This window comes from Lycorma delicatula, chromosome 1 (genome assembly GCF_047948215.1).
Source record: "Lycorma delicatula isolate Av1 chromosome 1, ASM4794821v1, whole genome shotgun sequence".
Taxonomy (NCBI): Eukaryota; Metazoa; Arthropoda; class Insecta; order Hemiptera; family Fulgoridae; genus Lycorma; species Lycorma delicatula.
In genome coordinates, this window is record NC_134455.1 from 344,152,858 (window position 1) to 344,178,650 (window position 25,793).

At 39.6% G+C, this 25,793-nt stretch overlaps 1 protein-coding gene across 1 annotated transcript; it reads left to right on the forward strand.

Annotated features, from left to right (window-relative positions):
- Positions 1-24,770: 24,770 nt before the first annotated feature.
- LOC142318388 (histone H2B-like) lies at positions 24,771-25,289 on the forward strand. Its single transcript, XM_075354971.1, has one exon. It carries the CDS (start codon positions 24,862-24,864, stop codon positions 25,231-25,233), a length of 372 nt encoding a protein of 123 aa, XP_075211086.1. The 5' UTR covers positions 24,771-24,861; the 3' UTR covers positions 25,234-25,289.
- Positions 25,290-25,793: the final 504 nt, after the last annotated feature.

The window sequence follows — 25,793 nt, forward strand, 5'->3', positions numbered from 1 at the left end:
ATTTCTGATACAATTTCATCATCAGTAACAGGAGTACAAACAGGAATGTCCTTGTCAATAGAAATCCAATGATCAATTTCGTCATCCACATCTTCGATTGAACTTATCGGCACAACATCATCGGATTCAATAGAATCATTTTTTTTGAAGCAGTTTTGAATGGCTTCAATTAGGTAGATTTCATAAGAAAGCTACCTATTGTAATGGGTACCATGATTCGACTTCTCACGTTTCGCGTTTCATATCCCCCAAACCCCAAAACCACTGACAGCTCAAAAGTTTAAATATACGAGTACATTTATCTATCTATCCATCTATCTATCTATCTATATATATATATATATATATATATATATATATATATAAATGATTCGATACTGTGCCTATTAAGGGGGTACGATTTTTTTTTTTATCTTCGAAACCCCATTTTTTCCACCTCGTGGACCAATGGTTGGTGATATCAAAAAACTTTACTTAGATATTTTAAACGAATTCTATATTTTACTCTCTCTCTCTCTCTCTCTCTCTCTCTCTCTCTCTATATATATATATATATATATATATATAGATGGAAAAAATGGGGTTTCGAATATAAAAAAAAATCGTACCCCCTTAATAGGCACAGTATCGAATCATTTTAAAGTGATCGTTAGTCCTCTAAAAATTATCTAAAACTTTTGTCTGAAACAATTTTTGATATGTCCAACCCTTACGGAAAGGGATGACCAAAATACTTCTAGAATTGTAAGAAGATGAGGCTTGATGTATGCTAAACATGTGACTTTTTTTACATGCAACCATTGTCGTATTGAGTAAATTTGAAGTTTTTCTTAACTTTAAGATGAAAATATTTTTATCCCCTACTTAGCACCGGTGAAATCTACTTCCGCCTTCTGAAAGGGATTTTGTTTTAATCTGTATTTTGCGCTTATTTTGGCTAAAGACAGATTTCATCAAGGATGTATTCTTAATAACTGCTGGTCCTTTGCACCTGCTTTTGATAGTTTTAATGACATTTCATCAGGGATGGATCGGATGTTTTTCAGTAGCAAGGGTATGGCCATGATAGGGCTTCTCTTTTGGAAGCCGACAATACACCCTTGTGATCTTGTGTTCTTCTGGGGTTTTATTGTTTTATGACAAGTCTGTTTTCTAGATGATTACTTGGCTTTCCACGTGCCTATAGGACAGTTTCCAGCGACGCCATGTTTGTCATCACCGGGGTACCACCCTTGAATCTCATGGCGGAGGAGAGGGCGATGAGACAACGGGGTGCTTTGCCAAGTGTCGCTCGCGATTGGCTTATCGGGTAGTGGCAAGAGAGGTGGCAGGCGTCGCAGACAGGTGGATGGACGATATCCCTCATCCCAGATATCAAGATCTGGATAGGGAGGAAGTCCGGAAAGCAGTCGTTCGAACTCACCCAGTTTCTGAGTGGCTACGGGTGCTTTAGTGCTTACCTGCATAGGATTGGGAAAAGAGAATTGGGTTGGGAAAGACTAGAGTTGTGTGACACTTTGTTGTTATCTAAACTATGCAAATCAACTGTCAATGTATTACATCTTCAAATTGATTCAGTTTCATACTACACTGATTCAACTATAACATTAGCATGGATTAAGGCTCCATCTTCTCATTGGACATCATTTGTTGCTAACAGGGTATCTAAGATACAAACTAACACTGAAAACAGTTCATAGAATCATTTTAAGAGTCAAAACAATCCTGCTGACTTATCTGTCAAGAGGCGTAATGCCAGATAAGATTACAAAGGCGGACTTGTATTGGAAGGGGCCTTCATTTTTGTACAGGTCACAGGAATCTCCAGAAGAGCCAGTTACTCTACCAATTGGGGATCAAATTCCAGAACGTCGTCATACAGTGTTAACATGTGTTACAGCCAAAAACCAAATGATCAATTTAAATAATTTTTCTTGTTTTACAAGGGCTTAACGTGTAATGAGTAACTGTTTACGCTTTATTAATAACTCTCAAGCACAAAATTTGCGGCTTCGTGGTCCATTGCCAGCTTCTGAACTTCGATTAGCAGAGCGTGCTTTGGTGAAGATTGTGCAAAGGGAATCGTTTCCAAGTGAGCTTAACGATTTGCAGCTAGGAAAACCACCAACCAAAAAACCAGAAAACTCATTTCTCTAAGACCATTCTTGGAAAAAATAATGTAATATTATTACATTATTGGTAGAAGATTACAGCAGTCAGATTTAACTCCAGATCAAATTCACCCCATTGTCTTACCAAAGAATCATATATTTACTGACGATTGCCAGACATTTTCACATCAAAATGCTTCATGCAGGGCCACAGTTGTTACGCACTATTTGTCAAAAATATTGGCCGATCAATGGCAGGAATTTCGTTAGTAAAATCTTCCGTCAATGCATCATGGGTTTCAAGGTAAACCTAGGTAATTACTAGTGGGGATAATAGATTTTTTGCAGTTTATTTCTTGTCGCAATATTATTTCAATCGAACGTAAATATTTACAGTTCATTTACTAAGCCTAAAAATTTTGATTTTCCTAATTATAATTTTTGTTTTACAAATATTTTACTTTTTCGTAATAAATAATACACTTTGAATCTCCTTTTATCAGAACAAAAGCGATTTAAAAAAATTTAATTTAATTGTTCTACAACGGTTAATTAACAAATATACTATATCCTTAGAGCTAATCTTATAACAAACCTTTAATTTACTGTTGCAAATTTTTCGACATCTTTTTAGATTTTAAATTAAATTAATTAATGATTGCACCATCATTTCTCTTAATTTTTTTACTAAAACTCAGTTTAAGCAGTGATAATTGATAACAAGTAATTTTTCTATAGTCGTGGGCGAAGAGATATTGAACCGTTCAACTACTTTGTGTATTACATATTTTAGATGGTTGTCGTCCACAAAGGCTAAATGTATAATAGGAAATGTGTTACATTACAAGAGGGTGTTACATGGATAAAAAATTGGCATTTTCATGTGTACTGGTGATCAATAAGTTGTGACGTAAATAATCAGTTGAGGTGAATTTCCTTGCATTAGAAAAGTGGACTAATATGGTCATGTAAGTTCAGCGATTTGATTTGTTAATCTTTAACAAAATGTAAGATGAGATGTAATTTATACATGTAATAAATATATCAATTCATTATATTAATTTAAAGCTATTCAACCATTTACTCAGTGAGACTAAGTATGTAAATTAATTGATATGAAATTAATGCTAATATAAATAATAAAAGATTCTGCTTCAATGTTTAGCTCTACTACATTAGTAAACGTATACTAAGCCATTTTTTAATATAAATGTGGTTTTCCAAGTACTTTGTGTGTTTTAATTAAATTTTGTGAATGGTATATTTATTTTTTATACAGTACTAACACTACTGGAAATGTTAAATCTCACTTATTTTTGTACTGAATCAAAAAAAAAAAAAAAACACAAATAATAGGCTCTCCAACGAAATTAAATTAGTAAACTTGAAAATGGAAGTACAAAACGAATGTGTACAATTGATTGTGGAAGGTTTATTTATTTATTATTTTTTGTATGTTTAAGGAAAAACAACAATTTGTATGGGCTATTATCATCAGTAATTTAAGACTAACACAATACTCACGCTTGCGAATAACTACAAACAACGTTATTTTTTTGCAAAAAATTTCCAAAAAGAAAAAGCTGTAATGAAATTTTGTAAGACAATATAAATTATTTTGGAAGTTAAACTACGTTAAGTGGCGAAAACAAAAATATTGAATTTTAAAAAGGCCCTCTCTCCAAAAAAAGACTATCATCAAACCAAGATGAGTCCGCATAATTAAACTGAAAAAAGGTCTAACCTAAAAAAGAACCCAAATGTCAAAAAACCGAATTAAAAAATAATTTCAATGAACTCAAACAAGTTTTTTGTTTTTACAAGGGAGTTTTTTCATAAAGTATAACAAAAACTTGTACAAAATGACAATTTATGAATATTTATTCATCTTTTTCTTTTCCGACTGTAGCGATATATCCTGCTGTAGGAGTTTTAAATATAACGGCAAAATATGTAAACCACTTATTGAGTTATATACACAACAGATAAGTTTAAAAAAACTTCCCGAAAAACTGAAAAAGAAGCTAATAAGAAATTTCATATAAGTTTAAAATTTTGTTTGAAATATTACTTTTACTTTCCCGGCTGTAATTATACAAGTCAAAAATAAATCGAAAAAACCGGTCTTTATTAGGTTTTGAGCCTCAAGAAGACATAAAAAGAAAAATTAAATCCTAAATCTGGAAAAAGTTTACTAAACTGTGAGAAATGGTATGTATTATTTGGTCTTATAACTCTAAATCACGTTGACCGATTTCTTCAAAATTAGTAGAAAGGCATTACCTTGGGGGAAAGAATTTACTAAATTTTGACAAAATTGGAAAATGGCGTGGAAATGTTTTAGCCGAAATATTTCAAGTCTTTACCTGGGCAGTTGAGCAATAAAATCTGGCTCGTAAAATTTGAAGTATTTGTTATCAAGATCAGAAATTACCACACATTTTTATTTAATATTTACCCCTCTCAAGAAATGAATTTATATATTTTTTTATCTATATCTTGCTTCAGAAAATGAATTGATAGGAGTCTTTTGCACCTATATACAGCAAAAGGCATTCAAATCATTATTAAATTTAGTTTTTATTTGCCTTTTCCTCCTTTTTACCCGCCACCCGGAGCCGGATCAGCAACTAAACATAAAGCCGGCTCCGAGGGGTGCCATAGCCTCTACCTATCTCGTCGGGAACAAAGTTCCCGCCAAATGGAGCCGAGACTTGGTCTTTGGCGCCATTCCTCCAATTTTTTTCCTAAGGGATCCCTCCACCGGGACTACGTTTTACTTTTCCCCCAACGGTACTGGAAGGGAGTCCCAACCCATCATCGTAAACGGGAGACCGAGGCCTCCCACCCCTTCCCGGATGAAGCTGTCATTTAGAGATACTATGATGTTCCTACGAAGAAGCACTTCTAGATGCCGATGGAGCCATCTTACATCCCCGACACCTACGTGCATGCCATGTGACTTGCAGGATAAGCACCTAGGGTCCTGCTGGCAGTCCTTGCATAAATGGCCACAGCCTTACCACGTGTAAAACAATGGCCGCTTCTGTTTGCGCCAAAACAGAACTTGGCCCTGTAGCCTGGATTCCAACATCTGAAGCAAAGGTCGTCGTATGTACGTCGCACCACTTGACAGGCCACCACCCAATCCGAACTCGCCCATCAGACAGTAGTTTGTCCGCCAGGATTTGCGGCACTGTCAGTGCAACCACCTGAGTGGAGCCGTGAGCCGGCCGTATTGACAGGACGTCAGTAGTGACCGACTCACCTATGAACATCCGACCAACCACCAAAGAACATTTCAATTCCCCCGGAGGGAGTAGAACACCCGCCTTGTGACATTTCGGGTTGCCACGCCACCCCTCCGTTCCCAGCCAACATTGGCTTAATCGGAGGATATCTTCTTACCCTCAAATTGATCACATTCCATAGTCATTAGCCGGCCTCAGTGAGATGCCACGATGTGAATGCCTCGAAAGACATTCCCATCAGTAAATTCCGCCCTGTCATAGCCTTTTTTGAAGGCATCGGACACCCATTAGCACTACCAAGTAGCCCTCTGAAACTACTCTACCAAACCCGCACATGCACGAAGACCCCGTACCTAATTTGCTGCCATCTAACGCGTATGCCACTTGCAATATGATTAATTCGGTACAACACCATGCTACGATAGCAAATTAAATTAGTGATTGAAATGCAAACCTAAAACACAATCCCAGAGGACCTAAGGTCTGGTCCGTCCGGGAGCTGAGTATAATCTCTTATCTTCCAATTCAGCTCCAACTTTGAGGCCCGCTTGGATGAACTATAAAGTTGATCCCAACTACGGTTCCTTATTGCCCCTTAAAGAGTGCTCTCCAATTCAACTAAGAACTGCCACGTTAAATTAGTAACCGTACCCAGGAGTGAAAATCACACTCCCGAGCACGACCCCCATTGAAACTTAATTATCTAACCCGGACTCGGTGCCAAGCACGCATACCTACGGCCAATCAACAGTCCGGGCGGTACCCTAGCCACCCGGGGACTACCACTAAAACCACCAAAGACCATCTCAATTCCCTCCCGAGGGAGAAGAAAACCCGCATCTCAGCGTGTCTGGTCGCCATACCACCCCCTCCAAAGAACATCCCAACCTCATAGGGGAAGACACCGGCCTTGTAAATTTCCAGTCACCACACCCCCCCCGTTCCTTGCCCTGATGGGCAATAATAAAAGTCATCTTTCGCCTTCTAACTTTTTACATGTCACAGTAATAAACATGGCTGGCCTCGTTGGGATGCTACCGATGTAAATGCCTCGGTAGATACTTACATCGGTGATTTTTAAATTCAGTTTTTGCATTTGCTGTAGGCCTCCTCCGGACATCGTTGCCCTCTGAACTAGCTAACCGACTTCACGGAAGCAGCAACCCCCACGCCTAGTTCTACTTTTACTGAGCCTCTTTCTTGTAAATGTCTCAAGATTTCGAGACAATTTTAAAAACAACATACCACCAAAAATGTTGTTCGCAACAACGAAAATTTAGTCCTGGTTCCCTTAGTGAACTTAACTTCAGTTCGTACCCCTGATTTGGTTAATTTACTGATTTCGGTCTGATCTACAAGGGAGAGGCGGACAGACCTCCTTCACCAAAGAACACCGACATCCACGATATAGTATTCAAATCCGTATAAAAGTAACTGCCTTTATTAGGATTTGAACCTTAGAACGCTCGTCGTTATGAGCCGAGATCATCAGAATACATGCGTTCTAGTCACTTCCCACAGTAAAACGAGAACCCAAAGTGACGAAGAATTCCAGACCAAGTCATCTGTCTTGACTGATGTCAAATGTTCTCGCTTGCAATTTTGAAGGAGTATTTTTCTTCACATAAGTGACTCTTTGCCTGTCTTTTCGTTCCAAGATCTTCTGGTACACCCTACATCCTTTATAATTTGCAGGATGATCCGAATGGCAGAGCCCAGATATTGCCGGAATAGTATTATTCTTCTTGGCAAAGTCTGCAATTTTATGTCCTCCTGCACACTTTACGCATCTGTTTGTGTACCACTTGGAGTACCCGTTCATCTTTCCTTGTAAACTTGTGGCCTCTTAGGCCTTACTCTCTAACCAAGTCAATAATTTTCATATAGACATCTACAGTCAGATTTGTATACAAACGTCCCAAATAAATCATACAGTTCTAATACGTTTGTTATTCCGTAAAGGATTATTAGCGGGGGTCTAGAAGATTTTGTATTTCGGTTTGTTGGCTATTCTCCATCATTGGAAAGTGCTCAGACTTGATTCGATAGAGGCAATTTATTCATAGTTAGAGGATGAGATACTTTCGGTTTGCATAAAACTGGTATAGTCTGCCTTGGGAAGGAATTCGTCCTTGATATCCTCACTTCAACCGAGGTGTCACTAATGTCATCGACGACGTCACTGATGTTGTATACAATGTTGTCTCTTACAAGCTTGAGCCGCGAAAATTTTCTAGGTCCTATCCGAACATATCAAAGATCTTCTTTTTCTGCTTCACTGAACACTTGTACGCGAATTTATAAATGTATCGTTGTTTGTATACGAATCATCTGACAGCTGATCTGCAAAAGCTTCTAAACAGAACAGTTCTAGGTTAACTACTTTTTAATAGCTTTTAATTAACTACTTTAAAAAAAATAAATTAACTACTTTTAAAAATAAATGCTTATTTTAAATTTAAATCCATCTCGCAAGTTAACCGCATTTAAAGCGTTAAAATCTTAACTTTTTGATAGACTAGTTTTTTAAAATAAGCCTTTTATTTCTTTAAACAAATTAGCCAAAACTTTGCATCCCTTCGTAGAAAATTACAGATTTTTATATTTTGAATGATCGTTGTATCTTTGTATTTTTAAAAAAAAATTTTAAAGTTCTTTTTAAATTTATTATCACTTATAAGGGATTATTTTCTTAAACATTAATTTTACCCGAACGCTTCCCGTTGAGAAGTGAAAATCGAAAAGATGTTTTTAAATTTAGACCGTTTTTATTTAAAATCAATTTTAGTAAAATTTAAAAGTTAAAATATAGCACGGATAATTTCTCTGGCTTTCACCTTGGTGGGTATATTATTAGTCAGAATTACCGGACCTGGGTTTCTGAAAACCAGCTTATTTTCTTTGAATACCCCCTTCCTCCTACAATTATAGACGTACAGTGTGCGGTTTTCATGCGACAAATAATAGCCCCATTTCTTTTTGAAAAAAGTGTGGAGCTACCGAATACCAAGAAATTACCCAACAGTCCATAGCCTTACTACAATAGAATAAGCGTGATTGCTGGTTGCAACAGGACAGTGCCACTTGCCATACAGCTCGCTCTACTTTGTAAATGGTACAGGAGGTTTTCCGTGGAAGATTCATTTGTAAAGGATTTTGGCCACCAAGATCGCCTGATCTGACTAGTTCAGACTAACTTCTATGGGGTTAATTAAAAGAAATTATTTACAGGAGCTATCAACACACCCTGCAGGAATTGAAGACAAACGTTACCAATGTCATTCAGGAAACAGGCAGGGTATACCTAACATGAGTAATCGAGAACACGGTTAAACGCAACGACAAGTGCACAGAAGCGGATGGTGGATGGACATCAATTTCAACATCTTCTGTAATTATTATGTAAGTGTTTCCAAAATAAACTAAGTTATGGGGCCTCCTTCAAGTTCAACACTCTGCATATAATGCATAGATTGGGCCACATCAAGAGTCCCATTTAGGATTTATTGACATGCGTAAGGCCTATAATAATGTTTCTCTATTGAAGATAGAGAAACATCTAAGATCAGCGAAAAATATGTACAAGCAGCGGAAAGATTTACAAATGATACGTACTCGGTTCATAAAGACTGGAATGTCGTACTCATCAGAGCTTACTACAAGTAAAGTTTTAAGTTTATCATAAAAAACATAATTGGAATTATGGAAATTATTATGATGGGTTAAGAATAAGGAAATGGTTGTTTTGATGCGACATTAAACATATTCGTAAACTAATTAGTAATGACAAGTTTAAGTATGATGCGATTTCAGAGATGGCCTGAAGAAATTTCAGAGAAAGCCTGAGAAATTTCACATAATAGGATGGGCCAGTATATTAAATTTACATGGAAGTGTAAGGTACATGTAGGAGAAAAGGTGTTGAACTGGAAACCATACAAGCGAAGTCAGATTGATGCCCAAATTTGGAGGAACTTATAAGAGAGAAAGAGTGCCATTATTTAACAACATTTTCTGCATTATATATAGTATAACTTTAAAAAAAAGTTTCTGAATAAAAATACATAATTTAATGACCCCATTGTTGAGATATAAAAATATTAATAACCGTTGTTAAACAACGAAATGTTTTTATTTTAAATTACACAGTTCTACCGTAAAGATAAAAAAAATTTCACACATTTCATAAGTACAAAAATGCCTGGAAATCAAGAAACACTAATCAACATACACAAAAACGTTCAAATAAAACAGAAAAGATGGGCTTCACGAACATCTCATTTAATAAATCAGTTGTACAAACTACGTAAGTAAAATCAAATTATCAAATTAACGAAACAAAAAAAAAAAAAAATTATATATATATATATATATATATATATATATATATATATAGTAAATTTAGTGCATTTCCAAGAATATCTACATTTTAATCATGTTTAAAGAATCCATTAGCTACATATCGTATTTGTATAATATTATACCGTTGAGAAAAAAAATAATTATTCATATTTTCTACGGTATATTTTCCTGTTATTTTTATCCCTAAATTGACAATTTTGAAATAGATATTGCATCGCACAACTATGATTTGATAGAGTTACGGATACAGTATTTATAAAATCGAAATTAGCTAATACGAGGGATGTAACATATAGTCGATCATAAATCGCAAATGAAAATTGTGAAACGAATCATACATGTTATAAAAGTACATTTTATTTGCTATAAAAACTTACATTTACCTCTCATGTAGTCACCATTTACAGAAAACATTTCACGCAACGGTGAACCAGTTTTTTCATTCGGCGATGAAGAATTCTGACAATCTTTCCTACATCCACTATCTCGCTGCAGTTTTCAGTTCATCACTCGTGATGAAATGAGTATCCTTAATGCATCTCTTTAATTATTTGTAGAAATTGAACTGGACTGGAGTAACACCGTACTGGGTCACCGTTTTTCAGGGTGAATGATAGTTCAAATTATTTATCCGTTATCATTGAGCACCAAAAAACCACCGATGGTGATCGTAAATACGAGGACTGCCCAGAAACTAATTACGTTTGAAATAAATAACCAACCAAATAAAAAAACGAAATTTTATTATATCTATTTGAAAGGGACAATATTAAATTATTTTTCTACATAGTCGCCATTTAAACTGAGGCACTTATCGTACAAGTTTCCGCGATACAATTTCACGCAGTAAACTTCTTAAATGAAGCGAGAGTTTCGTAATCGTAATGCGAAGATTTTCACTAATTTTATCGTCGATTTCCATCGTCAGGTCATCAATCACAAGGCTAGGCCAACCACTATGCTCATCATTAACATTGGTGCGGCCACTTCTAAACTGAATGCACCACTGCTTCACTCCACCTTCACTCATTATTCCATCTTCGTACACCTCACAAAGTTGCCGATGAATTTCAGTTGTTTGAGGTTTTTTGACAGTAAAAACCTAATCGCTGAATGCACCTCAAAACTCGCGGGATTTTCTATTGAAGAGCACATTTCAATAATTCACAACGAACAAACTAGAAAATCACAGTTCACGCGCTACGACAGCTTGATGCGTACCGAGTGTAGAAACGCCAAGATGGCGGCTCTATCCCCACCCACCACGCTAGACACAAACGTAAGTTTCTTTCTGGGCCGCCCTCGTATATACTCGTAAACAAATTGAATGTTTATGAAAAATTAATAATTTATTTATGAGTTAAACTTATTTACCGGTAAATTAAACCGGCCAAATTTATAGGTTAAACCAAACAAAACGTATATGAAACAGATATTTCTATTCTAAAGTGTTTTGGAATAAATTAATTTTTTTTTTATTATTACTATTTTTCCAATATTCGGAAACTTCTGGGGTTAGCCGGAAATAAATTTACTAAGATACCTTTTATTAGGTTATATTATCTTGCCGGAATAACGCGAATACAATGTTAAATGGTGTTGACTGAATACAAATTTGGCATTCAGAAATTCTATTTTTCCTTTATGTAAAATTTTCTTTGATTCTGTTCAAGTATTAATAATTAGTATTTTTTTCATTTTTTTCTACCATTATTCTTTGATATTTGTTTTTATTTTACAGTTATACAGGCAGATAAAAGGAAAACGGCCAAACTAATGGAAAAGAGACAAAAAGAAAAACGGTTTGACAATATGATTTTTCTTGAAAAGTCTTACTGTCAGAGCGTTGCATCAAATGGTAAGTATTTTATTCAAGTTTCTACGTATATTTTTGTTGTAGAAGTCATTTTCTATTTATGCAACTGCATATTTCTGCTTTCACGAGTACAGCGGGAGTGTTATTCACTCCACTTTATTATTTTTCAATCTGTAATTATTTTATTTATGCGGTTGATAATGCAAATGAAGATCGGGTAAATGCTACTGTAATGTTACTATTTTGACTCATCTTGTGTGCATTTTAATAGTTTAAAAAAAATAATAATATATATAAGAATTATAAAATTATATATAGATACTCAAGTATTAATCTATGGAAAAAAAATTAATTTTTTATTTTTGGTAATTAATTTTACTAGCCAATATTTATCACTGAGACATGTTTTAACCACTTGTGTTATATTTTAATAAATATAATGTTTTTGTTCATTCTGTTTCCTTTTTTGTTTTTTTTTAATTAATATATTTTTTTTTCCAGCTGTTAATATTTTGAATATGTATAAAATACCGTGTTATCCGCATTCCAAATATTACATGTACAGTAAAAAACGACGAGAATTAAAAAATAAACTACAAGCATTAATAAAACGATCTCAAGATTTAAGAAATTGTAAACATAAATTAGAGAAACAATCACAACTATGCAAGTTTCACCTTACCCTAAAACATTCTGTAAGTATATTTTATTTTTTTGTTCTTTTCTTATGCAGTCTTACATCATAAGTGGAAACTAGTATATATACCTGGCATAGTATTGGTAAACAGAAAATATTTTAAAACCGTAAAAACATGGTTTAAATTTATCATTTATTATTCTTTTTTATTTTTTCAAGAAACCTTTGTATATAACCTTATTCGATACATTGAATACATCGAGACATGGCTTTATTAAATTCTGAGTGTGGTTTTAGAAGTAAATTTATCCATATAACTTCATTGCTGCTTGAGCAGTAAAGAATAAATCAATAGTATGTTACGATTATATAATTACCTTTTTTCATGTATTTATTTTTTGGAGTTTACATTGTGTAAAATAAATAATGGTTGGTTACCGTAAATGAAATTTAAAAAAATTGAATTTTATTTTGGTATTTAATTTATAAAGATAACGATTTCGTGGTAAAATTAAAAAGGATTCGTGATATAAAAGAAGAAAATTCTTGAAAATATTTATGTAGATTGTAATGTTTACGGCAGTGAGACAGGCATAACAGGAAAAAGATTTAGGAGAAAATGAAACATTTGTTAAACGTTTATTGTTAAAGAAGGATATAGAAAATCAAATGAGGCCATCACCCACAAATTCACTCAACATCATCTAAATGAAAAATCTTTGCCGATATCATATGAATTTTCCATCAACGTCACCAACTAATTCTATGCAAATGAATACGCTGTAAAAAGTAAATAACATCCCGACCGGGTTTACTTGGGATAAGAAAAATTGAAATATTTCCGATTGGTTTTTTTGAATGTAAATTACCGAAAATCACTAAAATATATTTGATATTCTACTGTACAAATAAAACTTCACTCTGTTGATCATATAAACTTATAGTTTAATGAACACCAGTAGTATCCTAGGAAAAAACCTAAATGGGATTGCAACCCATCTCCGGGATCAGATTTTGTGTTTATAAAAGATGATCTTTTATAAATAATCTGTTTTTAAATTATTAGAAGTAGATATGTGGGATTAATAGAAGTTTACAGTTGGACATCCTGACACCCAAGACCAGGCAGGAAGTCGGCGTATCCTGATGACGCTCTAGGGAGATTCCGGTGGGATGTTTCTACAGGGGCTTATCAGGGAGGGGGGCTATTGCCACGACACCCTAAGATGACCGAGAAATGCTTGATTGCCGGACTGGTTGCGTTAGGGGTGTTTAAATCACAGAGAAAAAAAAGACCAAGGAGAAAATATTCCCCTCTTTGCTGAGTTAGGGCGTTAGCTTCAGCATCAGACTTTATGAAGATTCTTCAATTACGTTGTAATATTCTACTACTATTAGTAAAATCAAGGAAAACCTCTTGGCTCTTCTAAGTTTCTTTAAATTTTTTTCTGGTGATTGTAATTATACATTGGTGCTTTATAGTAAAGCAATTATTAAATATTTTTAAGAATGATGAATTTGTTTACACTAAAATGAGATTATGGCAAATTATTTCCTTAATTAACGTCTAATAAGCCGTATATCTAACATATTCGATTTATTACTAAACACATAATGTTTAAGTTTATTTTAAAGAAAGGATCAGTAACTATCAAGGGCATTCTAAAGGTTCAGGGCCCGACAGAAAAACAAGATTTTAAAAACATGTTCAATAGTTTTATTTTTACACGCAGTCACCTTGAATTCCATTTCACAATTCTCATTTAGACCGATGACTTTTGATATTTTTAATACCTTCAATATTAGCATTATATTTTTCCAACTCTGGAGTAAAATAAAATAAAAATGGGCGATTAGTTTCTGTAGACTTAATTCATACATTTTACTCAGAAGTAATTCTCTACAAGTTTAGTTAAAAAATGTTATTTATTTATCACCCGTTTTAACAAAGTTATTTTACGCCAAACATAAAATAGTGTTTGCCGACACCAACCTTTTAATTTTTACCCCAGATTTTTTGAAAACTGCTAAAAATAAAATTCCGAAACCTATTTCGAAAAGGATCCGTTTACGAACCTCTGTTTATAGGAACTGTCTAATTTATTTTCAACACTAGAACATATCCTCAAAGTTTGTATATTCTTTATGAATCATACCGTATATATAGTTTTTTTTAATATTGTTATTATAGTAATACGTGCATATCCAATATATTTTAAGGTCTATCATATTCCTTTCATTCAGCAGGTATTGGTGATCTATTTTTCATACGGGCACCAACTATACTGAACAATATAATTATACTTACTCAAAAAATGTCACTACTATACAGTATGCATTTCAAGAAATTGTGATATAATCTTAGATTTAATAATTGAATTTAATTCAAAAGGCAATGGAATTGTGTAGAAGTCAATGGCATTATTATACCTTTGGCAACTGGATTTAACACTGATGACATGTTTATTATACAGAAGTATAACTTGTTTTTTTTAGAAATTTAATGTATCATTTTTTCCGTTTTCAGGCACCAACATTAATAAAAAATAGAACTTCTAAATCAACTGTAATCCTTTTTTCTAAGGATACCACGTCTTCAGTTTTACAAATTAAACAGTCACAGGAGATTACAGCACATCGTAGTTCATCGATGATGTCTCAACAGGAGGTCATGAAGAGGCAGGAGTCATCGATAATAACCATGACACAACTTTTCCCGTGTTCGGTAATGGGGGTGTTACAAGAGTATATATGTTTTCCATATGAACAAATGACTAAAGAAATTTTGATATCGGAGTTCTCTACACCAATACCACCACTACCACTACCACCACAACCACCAGAAAGGCCAAGCATTTTACCACCCAAGCCTCCAATACGACAAAGACCAAACATTTTACCATACAAACCACCAAAACCACCACCCCCACCACCAACAGCACCACCACTGCCACCACAAAGACCAAGCATTTCAGCCCAGAAACCAGTACCAATACCACTACCAAGAACTAGATATGTGTATAACAAACACGAAAACATCAATCACCAAATCAACCACTACCATAACCACTACCATCACTACCATTATCATTACTATTTCGATAAAAATGGGCAACAAGAAAATTTACGGAGTCAGGTAGTGTAAGGCGAGGTAACATCAGCTGGAGTCAGACTAGGTATGTTCAGGTGAGGTAGAATCAGGCGGGGTAGAGGCAGGCGGGGTCATCGAACACGAAGTAATTCTGCTGATCAAAGAATAAAACAAAATAAAATACAAAAATTACTTTTCATAATTTTAACGGCGAATAATAACATAGACTCCCTCTATGAATCATGGAACCTTGCCGTTGATGAGGGAGCTTGAGTGCTCAGTGATACAGAGTAGCTGGACCGAAAGTGCAACCATATCGGAGACGTATCAGACTAAGGAGGTTATCAAACTAGACTAAGGAATAATTTCTGAAAGATGGCAGCAGCTCATTCAGTAGTGGTTAAGGACGTAGGTCAGGACTACTTAAACGGTCATATCAACATCACTCAGTCCTCTGAGTACTGCGCAGCTGAAAGCAATGGAAAACTACAGCTGATTTTTTTCAAAGAAAATGTAGCTCTCTGTATTTTCATATAGCAATGATGGAGGCGCCTTCCTTAAACGAAATATTGGTGTTTCATCAAAAAAAAAAAAATTTAAATACCATTATTTTTAATTTTGTTTTTTCAAGACAACCGTATCTGGTATTATTTTAGACGGTATGGAAACTTCTTTCTCAAAATTTAGTATAATTTTTATGATAAATAACATTTGGTCAAGGGAAGGTTCAACGGATCCAAACTTTTTACTAAAATATTGAATTTTATCACAATTATATTTTAATACTTCATAATTTTTTAAATAAAAACTGTTTTTTTCAAGAGACAATCAGCCAAAATTGTTATACTGAATATTTTGATCTTTTTCACAATTGTATTCTAAATATTGTACAATTAATTAATATTTAAAAACATTTTGAAATAAAAAGCTCTCAAGCTAAAAAATTTATGAAAACTTTCCCAGCGTTTTTTTTTATTTCTAGATTATTTTCGTGATTGTTTATGTAATTTAATAGGAATATCTTTATTTTTATTATTTATTCTGTGAAGTGTGTCATTGATCATGCTCTTAGTGTTGAATTCCTTCCACGTGTTCTTCAGATGGTATGGGTATGATAAATTGTCTGTAGATCATTCTTCTAAAAGCATATTTTAGAAGAAGGATGTATGAAAGAAGCCTGTACGAAAAAAATCAGTCAGGAAGAAACGCAACACTGGGAAATGTGCACCTTGATAAAAATATAAAAAAGAGAATACAGGAAAACGAACAAAAAAACTGCTAACAAGACTGAGATGAGGCTTTCTGGACTGCGTAACAAATATTTATTTTATGCCCTACCTTCCAATTAATTTTTCTTTAATTTTCTAACAACAAAATATATGCATATACTTTAAATATCAGAATTAGAGTTACAAATTTATTCTTTTGTCATTGTATTTTACTAAAATATTTTATTTGTAATATTTTATTATTTTAGATAAACATTTTTTCCCGGTTCAACGAGTACATATATAAGTCCAACTGGTGATTGGGTGTGGATTATGGATCATGAACGATTACGTTTAAATAAAAATACCCTAGGATAAAAAACAAAAACTTAAAATGATATTTTTCATCAAAAAATTTCATTAAAAATAAGCGGTACAGTGGAAAAATTTGTTTTTTGTATGTCGAAAATTGGCGAACAATAGGGGTTGCTATTATAAAAAAAAATACCTAACATTGGCAGCCATTTTACAAAAATGGAAATCAATTTTAAAATGGCAATGCCTTAATTTTAATATTCGAGATAAAACAAATTAATTAATTAATTTGCAGTTAAGCTCTAATAATTAATTATTTAGTTACTTACGCGTCGGTTTCTACCGAAGCAGCCCTAGTGTTAGCAGGCATCATTCCCCCTCTCACCATGATTGCGCGAAAGAGGAAGAGAGTGGAGGAAGGGGAAGGCTGGGTAGTGGCGCATATACGGCTGTTCCAGGAGTAGCAGGAACGGTGGGACCAATCGACGACTGGAAGATGGACCCACCAATTAATAACAGAGGTCGAACCATGGGTCAACCGCAAGTTCGGGGACTTGAACTACTGGTTGACCCAACTACTGACGGGCCATAGCATGTTCCGAACTTACCTCCATGGTAGAAGAAGAGCAGATGACGAACTATGTCGATACTGCGGAAAGACCGATACCCCAGAGCATGTCATGTTCGAATGTAGGCACTGGGAAGGTGAACGGCGCAGATGCGTCAATGTCACCGGACCTATAACAACTGACACGATAATACAGGTGATGTTAAGTAGCAGAGATAAATTTAACACTGTGGTGAGATACGCAACACATGTATTCACAATCAAAAGCAGAGAGGACGGAATGACAAGAGACGAGGGATAACCTCCACAAAACAGCGTCAATGTGTAACATGCACTACTGGTGGTTAGGAAGACACAAGACGTAAACTAAACAGAGAGCGAAGAGGTGAAGGACAGCCCTCTGCAGAGCCATCACTCGTCTGCACCTGAGCGGATTGGTGCTGGTGATGAAGCACGAGGACTCTTGACCACCTGAGCTCAAAAGACACCCCCGAGGTTGTGCTATGCTTGACTGTTGATCCGGCCTCGGGTGGGAAGATACGGTGAAATAGGAGTTTTAGTCGGTAGGGTAGGGGCATACATAGGTTCTGATAACATCTAGCCGAACCAGAAGAGTCCGACACTCTCCCACTTTGTGGAGGGTACGTAAATGGTATTTCTCCGCAACACTGTAAAAATAAAAAATAAATAATGACAAAATAAAAAATGAAAAATATTTTCAACTTATTCAAGTAGAAATAGTATTAATCGGTTATAAAAGTCCTAAAAAATAGTGGCGGCTCGTAGCTAAAATTGGTGGTGGTGCTGCTTCAGAAACTTTTTTTCTGGGCCTTTTCAAGACCATGATCCGGAAAAGAGTTCCTGCCGGGGTTCTGGGAACGGTATAACCGGACTTGGTATCCCTCCCTGATGGCTTGAGGCAGGCAAGAAGCAGGACCGAGTTCCAGTTGCTGTTGCGGGGCCCGGGAATGGTATAGCCGGGCCCGAATACCCCGCCTCTGTGATTTGGGGCAGGCGAATGAGGTGAATTTGGTTAACTGGCATTTCTCCCACCACCACCCCATTCGGTCGCCCTAGAGCATAGACCAAATGTTCCGTGCCAAGAACGGCTACTGAGCCTCAAACAGTTTAGCGACCAAAATCCTAAAAGCTCCTAGTGAGCTACCTAACGTGCGTGAGCGAATCAAGCAGGGCGCCATACAGCACCCGCTGAAGTGTCCCAATCGCTCACTTGTCAAACATAAAACTAGATCGGGGAGGCGCACCCCTTGTACAACTTATTACTATGTCGATTAGTTAAAAAGACAGCAATTTTGGCTGCCACGCCTCGGTCGCTGTATGCCAGCTAGTACCTGTCCACCATTTAACAGCGCTTGGAGCTGATTTGGCTGATGGCCAGCCCTATTACCAAGGTAAATTGGTTTCCAGCAGCAAAGCTTTAGGAGTCTAAATGCAATTACATTTAATCCCTTAAAATTACCGATGACGGTTGAACATAGCAACCTCATCGAGGAACTCCCACACGGTCCGACAGTGCGGCTCTCGCCACACTGCCTCGCCGCTTGTGAGCGGCCAGGTTTCCCCCTGACCTCTAAGTTCCAGGGTGGCACGGTCTCTGGCCCCCCCAAGGGCCGGGCAGTCGTACATCATATGTACATTGGACTGGACCTCCCCGCAGACACACAACTCATCAGCCACCAGGCGAAACCGAAACAGATATTGGTTCAGATTCACATGGTTGGTGAGCACCTGGGCACCCGACGCCCTTAAAAAAGAACTCGAGGCATACCATCCCCCCAAATCCTGTATAAAACTATACAAGGATCTACCCTTAGTCGTGGTGTGCCATTCAAGCTGCCATGCCTCCATCGCGAGGCTTTGTAGCCTTTTCCGCAGACGGGAGATGGGCAACTGGACGAACTTTTGCTCCGGTGCATTGTGATCACCGTTCCGATCCGGTTCTGGCCCGGCTCGAAACCGCATCCCAAATGCCTCGGCCTCCCGACCTCTACGCAACTTCCACATGACTGCCCGAATTTTCACCACTAAATCGATTGGGAGAGCCTTTCCCAATACAGTAGTAGCCTCGTAGGAGGTTGTTTTAAATACACCAGTGCATACAATCATGGCTCTGCGCTGGGCACTCCTTAAATTTTGAAGTAGTGCTCTATTCCTTTCCAACCTGTGCGCCCAAACCGGCGCCGCGTATGCGATCATACTCTCGAAGACGCCTCGGTACACCAAGTACATTTGGCGGCCCAACAGCCCGTAGTCTTTCCGAGCAATCCGTCTAAGCTTGTGCATCACAGAGACGGCGTCCGCCGCAACTTGTTTAATATGGTTACTAAACAGCAACTTATCATCAAACAAAACACCTAGGTACTTATGAACCCTTACTCGGCTGATTACACAGCCTTTATATTTAATGTGGGGGTTTCGACTGCATGATAATTTGTCTGCGCCCTTTAGAAGCATAAACTTCGTTTTGGGCACAGAAATTTTTAAATTTTGAATGTCCATCCAGCCTTCGGCGGTTGACAAAGCCGCCTGCGCTCTGCTTTCTAGCTGTGGTCGTGAATCTCCACGAACTAAAGGAGACAGTCATCGGCGAAAGCCTGGGCCGTGACTCCTTCTGGGAAAGTCAATCCCAGAAATCCGTCAAACACCAGGTTCCACAGCAGGGGACCGAGAACGGAAGCCTGCGGGCTTCCCCTGGTGACGGATTTTTCCACAACTAGGTGCGCATCTTTAAACAGAGCCGTTCGGTTAGACAAGTAGTCTCTTACCACGGCCTGTGTGGCTTCGGAAACATTGCGGCGTTCCAAAGCATAGAGGACAGAACTCCAACACAAGGAAGGAAATGCTGCCTCTATATCAATAAAAATAGCCAAAACATATTTGCAGTCGGCGCTTTCCACCTCGGCAAGAGCATTTAGGATGCAATCCTCGGTGCCAACCCCTTTCATGAAGCCGTATTGGCCTCGATTTAGAATACGGCTCATATCGATGCTTTCCTCGAGCCGTTCCACAACCAGCCTTTCCAGCAACTTGCCGAAAACAGGCAAGAGGCTGATGGGTCGATAACTGCCGACCTCACCAGGATCCTTTCCAGGTTTCAGGATCACCCTTACCAAAGCCACCTTCCAGCAACCCGGAAAGCAGCCCCAGCTTAGGCATCCCGTGAACAGCCTGCCGAGAGGCTCCCTTATGACAGGCAATAAGTGATGGAAAATATCCGGGTCAAGTTGGTCAATCCCCGGTGCCTTCTTTAATGCCATTCGAGAAACCACTCGGTCTATATCATCGGGTTCCACGGTCCGAACGCCAGGGAATGGTGTTTCACCCGCCCTGACGCCGATTTCCGCTTCACCCTCCGGAGCATCTGGAAACAGAGTATCCAGGAACACCCGGTAGGTCGCCACGGATGTTAAAGTGTGGTCACGACCACCTAACCCGCATCGAACACTGGACAACACGTGCAATGGCTTTGGCTTGTAACAAGACTTTGCGAGCTGCCAGGGATCGCGTTGCAATTCCCGCATGGAGTCCTTCCAAAACTTGAGTTTGGCTTCCTTGATGGCGTGAACATATTTATTACGGGCACGCCGGAAGGTCCACAGACGCTCAGCGCGCACGTCGTTGACAGTGATCCCCGTTAGGGGGCAACGCTGGTATCTAGCCCGAGCGGACCTCACTCTTGCGCGCAGCACGCTAAGGTCAGAGGACCACCATTTCTTGCCGGGCCTCCGTCTGCCTTCCACAGACGACCCCCCGGAAAATGGGGTCATGACGGCTCCAGGCACGCTCAGATCAGCGGACTGGCTGCTTGTGACGGGTCCGTCCATTGGCCTAGGCCGCCGTAGGACCTCGTCGCAGCCAGTCTTGATGGCCCGGCCGATTAGCTCCGCCATCAATTCCACCTCCTCCCTGGACTCCATGCTCCACTGCAATCCCTGCAATGCAGCATCGCATACCCGCCTCAGCCTGCGCTGATCCAGGCCCCTTAGGTTGTAGCGACCTGGATTTGGTGCCCTTAGACCGCCTCCGTAAGCAATATCATAGGTTATAAGCCTATGATCGCTCACACTGGCCTCGGGCCAGACAGTCCAACTACCTACCCTTCGAAGCAAGTCACCCGTCACCAAAGTGACGTCTATATAACTCTCTCCCAGTTCGCTGGAGAAAGTTGGTGGCTGCTCCGCATCATTAATGAGGTAGAGGTTCCTGGCTTCTGCGAACTGTTCGAGACCAGCGCCTCTGGGGTCTGTGAGTGGAGAACCCCAGGCGGTAGACTTGGCGTTAGCATCCAGGGCAACCAACACTCTGGTGCCCGGGAGACTGTCCAGAATCCCGCCCAACTTCGCCAGCAAGTCATCGATACTCCATCCAAGCTGGAAGTATCCCGACACGAGTACGACATCGAGCGTACCCCTCGTGATTCGCACCACGGTGAATCGCTCATCAGACCACTGGGGCATCCAGAACACACCCAGAGCGTCTGATCCCACCACGATCGCAGAGAGCGGCCGTCCCCCACGAGAATGAATTACTTTCACCCCGTGGAAGCCGACCACCCTATCCGCGACCGCGTACGGCTCCTGGACCAAGAGGACCTCGAGGTCGTACTCCTCGAGGAGCCTCATGGCCTCGCTCGTGGCCGCCCGGGAATGGTGCAGATTAATCTGCCCCAGGCGCAGGCGTTCGAGTGGGTGGAGGCCGTCCCCTAGGGTTTCGTGCCGTTCAGGCGTCGCCATAAGCTGTGTTATTAACAGCTCTAGCCCGTGCTATCTCGTACGCCCTACATTGCCTACTCCCGACCCGGTGTCCAGCATCACTGCCTTTCACCTGGGCACAGGCGGCACACTTGGCCGGCGCCGATTTGTGACGGCAGCTGGCTGCCCTGTGCCCCGAAGCGGCACAGTGGCCACACATCTCCTTCTGCGATCTGCATCGGAGAGAGGTGTGTCCATAGCCCTGACACTTAAAGCAGCGGGCTACCTCAATATGGTCGACTACCCTACAGGCAGTCCACCCAAAAAACAGCCTTCCACCGGCCACTAAGACCTGCCGGATCTGTCGGGTTCCCCAAGGAGCAGTACTTTCCCCGTTCTTGTACACTTTGTACGTGAACGATATGCCGCTGTCGGAAGGGGTCAAAACGGCCCTTTACGCAGACGACACGGCATATTTCTACGAATCCGCAAATGTGGATTACGCGGTCCGGAGGCTCCAAAGGCAGCTGGACTTAGTGGAACCGTGGCTCGACATGTGGAGAATCAGGGTCAACGGTGAAAAATCGGTGGCCGTGATGTTCACATGCAAGACACGAAAACCGACCAGAGAGCTGGAAATCTCAGGGGAGAAAATCCCTTTTGAGAAAACAGTTAAGTACCTGGGGGTGGTGTTGGACAGGCGGCTTACCTTCGACGAGCATGTCAATTATGCGACCCGAAGGGCTAAGGCCGCCAGAGCCTCGCTATACCCAGTGCTGAACAGTGCCAGCCCGTACCCACTGGCAACTAAGCTGCTCATTTTTCGGCTGTACGTACTGCCGATTCTAACATATGCTTACCCGGCATGGGGGGCAGTGTTGAGCTCCTCGCTTCAAAAGAAGATCGAGGCCGTCCAAAACATAGCGTTGCGGACGATCTTTGGAGCTCCGTGGTTCGTCAGGAACGCCACTCTCCGATCTGATGCGAGATTTCAATCCGTGTCCGAGGTGGGGGTGGCGCAGGCGCGCAGACTGTTCGGGAGAGCGGCTGTGTCCGAACACAGTCATCTTCGGGACATCTGCAGAGAGGACCCAACTCCGACAGGTGTAAGGAAGCGGCCTCACGCCGTACTGGACGAACCACCGTGATGGTGCGGTGCGGTAGCCGAAAATCGACAAACCAGGCTTAGGGGCCTCCATATCGCATGAGCCATAAACGGAATAGTGCGTCAGACGCGTTTCCGGGGTCGCGAGTAAATAGTTTTTCGCGAGTTATAGAATTTGAAGACTTCAAATACGGTAAGTCGCGCATACAACAAAAACGCGGTCTAAATTTAAAATATTTTTTTTTTTTTTTTTTTTTTTTTTTTTTTGCGTGTTTTGTTCTGTTTCTCTTGTTTCAGAAACGGGAGAAACGTGGATGTGGAACGACTCGACGTGCCGTCTCATCCTGCCAGTTGAAAGAAAGTAAAAATTAAATAAATTTTTTTTTTTTTTTTTTTTTTTTTTTTTTTTTTTTTTTTTTTCCGTGTGTGTGTTCTGCTTCTTTTGTTGCAGATACCAGCAGCCACCGCAAGAGCAAATGGTTTCTTCACTGCGGCCACGCGGTCCCCCCAACCCCTTCTCAGACACACGTGTGTCTGAAGGTTAATGATTACGTGGAGTGAATAATTACTGTTTACTTCTTTCCAGAAAATCGCCGCCCCAAAACCGCGATCGAGTATAGGCACCACCATTGTAAGTTCCCTATTACCTTCCTTTCCTTTCAAGAAAGAAGAAAGAGGGAACGAGCCCAGCAGCCATCAGCCCAGCAGCCATCAGCCCAGCAGCCACCTGCCCAGCAGCCACCTGCCCAGCAACGACCTGCCCAGCAGCGACCTGCCCAGCAGCCACTGACAGCACAGAAGAGCGAAGAAACCTGCACTTTCCCCCGCTCAGCCCTTCGGGGCTTCGGGAATTACAAGGTTAACGGTACGTAACTTCGGTTACTACCAATTCTTGGAAAGTGCAGGCCAAAGAAGAACGAAGAGGTCTTCGGGAGAAGAAGAGGGAGAAGATGAAGAAGAAGGAAGACCACTCGTCTCAACATCACGGACTGGAGTCCGGAACAGAGCCCAGCAGAGATGCGTCCTGAAGGGCAGCCATACCAGAAGCGGATGAAGAGCTTCTACACAACCTCTCCTAATTTAAAACTTACATAAGACAAATAACCCAGCAATAGCGACTCCTCCGGAAAAGGGGACGCATTGCTCCCTCCTTTGTAGCTAGTGTCCCGTTGTGGCGTATTCCTGCTAGCCTATTAAAGAGTTAGCACCGAAAGGACTTCAGTGGACGGTCTGAAGGGGAATTACGTCGGGAGGACAGGCTTTATAAGCCTAGCCTTCCGCGGTCGGCCCATGCAATGGGTTTGATAACGCTGGTTCAACAACGGATTGGAATGCAATTAAATCCGTCTTTAATTCACTAAAATAATAATAGACAAAAATTGAAAAATTAGATCCGAGATTAAAAATAACCTTTTAAAAAAAAAAAGCCCGATTAGAAAGATCCAGCAGCAAGGGACTCTGTCCAGGCTCTGCGATAAAGTAGGGAGTAATAGACTCCTGCCAACTTTGCATTCCATTCCATTCCACACGATTGGTCGGCAAGTTGCCATACGTTGTTTGCAGCCTCGTCATTCGTGGGAGAAGGGAATTTCTTTTCGACGGGCCGGTCTTATTGGGAGCAAAAATACCGATTTCTATCATAAATAGGTCCTTCCGTACCTGCGTTCCACCAAATTCAAAGCATCATGCCACCTAAGACCAGCGGTAAAGCGGCCAAGAAGGCCGGCAAGGCGCAAAAGAACATCGCCAAGGGAGACAAGAAAAAGAAACGCAAGAGGAAGGAAAGCTACGCGGTCTACATCTACAAAGTGTTGAAGCAGGTCCATCCTGGCACCGGCATCTCCTCTAAGGCGATGAGCATCATGAACAGCTTCGTTAACGATATATTCGAGCGCATCGCGGCCGAGGCTTCCAGGCTCGCCCACTACAACAAGCGGTCCACAATCACCAGCAGGGAGATCCAGACCGCCGTACGGCTTCTGTTGCCCGGTGAATTGGCCAAACACGCTGTCAGCGAAGGCACCAAGGCCGTAACCAAATACACGAGCTCTAAGTAAGCAGCGGATAGTCCTGGTTACAGTAGGTACAAAATATAAACGGCCCTTTTAAGGGCCACCACATTATAATTGAGGTTAAAAACATTTTGGTTCTTTGCGATTATTTTATAGGGATATAAATTCCTTTTTTATGTACATAAGTGATAAAATGTGTATGTATTCCGTAACACGAGATATGTAAATAGAAAAATAAATAAAAACATTTTCCTTACCTTACTATTCCAGTTTTCCTTTAAGGAAAAAAAAAAATGAACAAATGTGTAGTAAGTGTAATTAAAACGCTTCGTTAACATGGTTTCAGGGGGGAAAATTCACACATCTTGCCCAAAGCAAAGAACGCAACAAATATGTTTTTAACCTCAATTAATGTTGATATCGGCAGGCATTATACCGCACCAACAACCCAAACACCCCCCACCGCCCGCCATCCGCGAAAAGAAAACTGCCGCAAAACAGAAAATCATTTCACTTGACATATTATTGTTACTTACCCATCACTCACTCACTCACTCACTCACTCACTCACACACACACACACACAGGGAATGACCTTGAGGTAG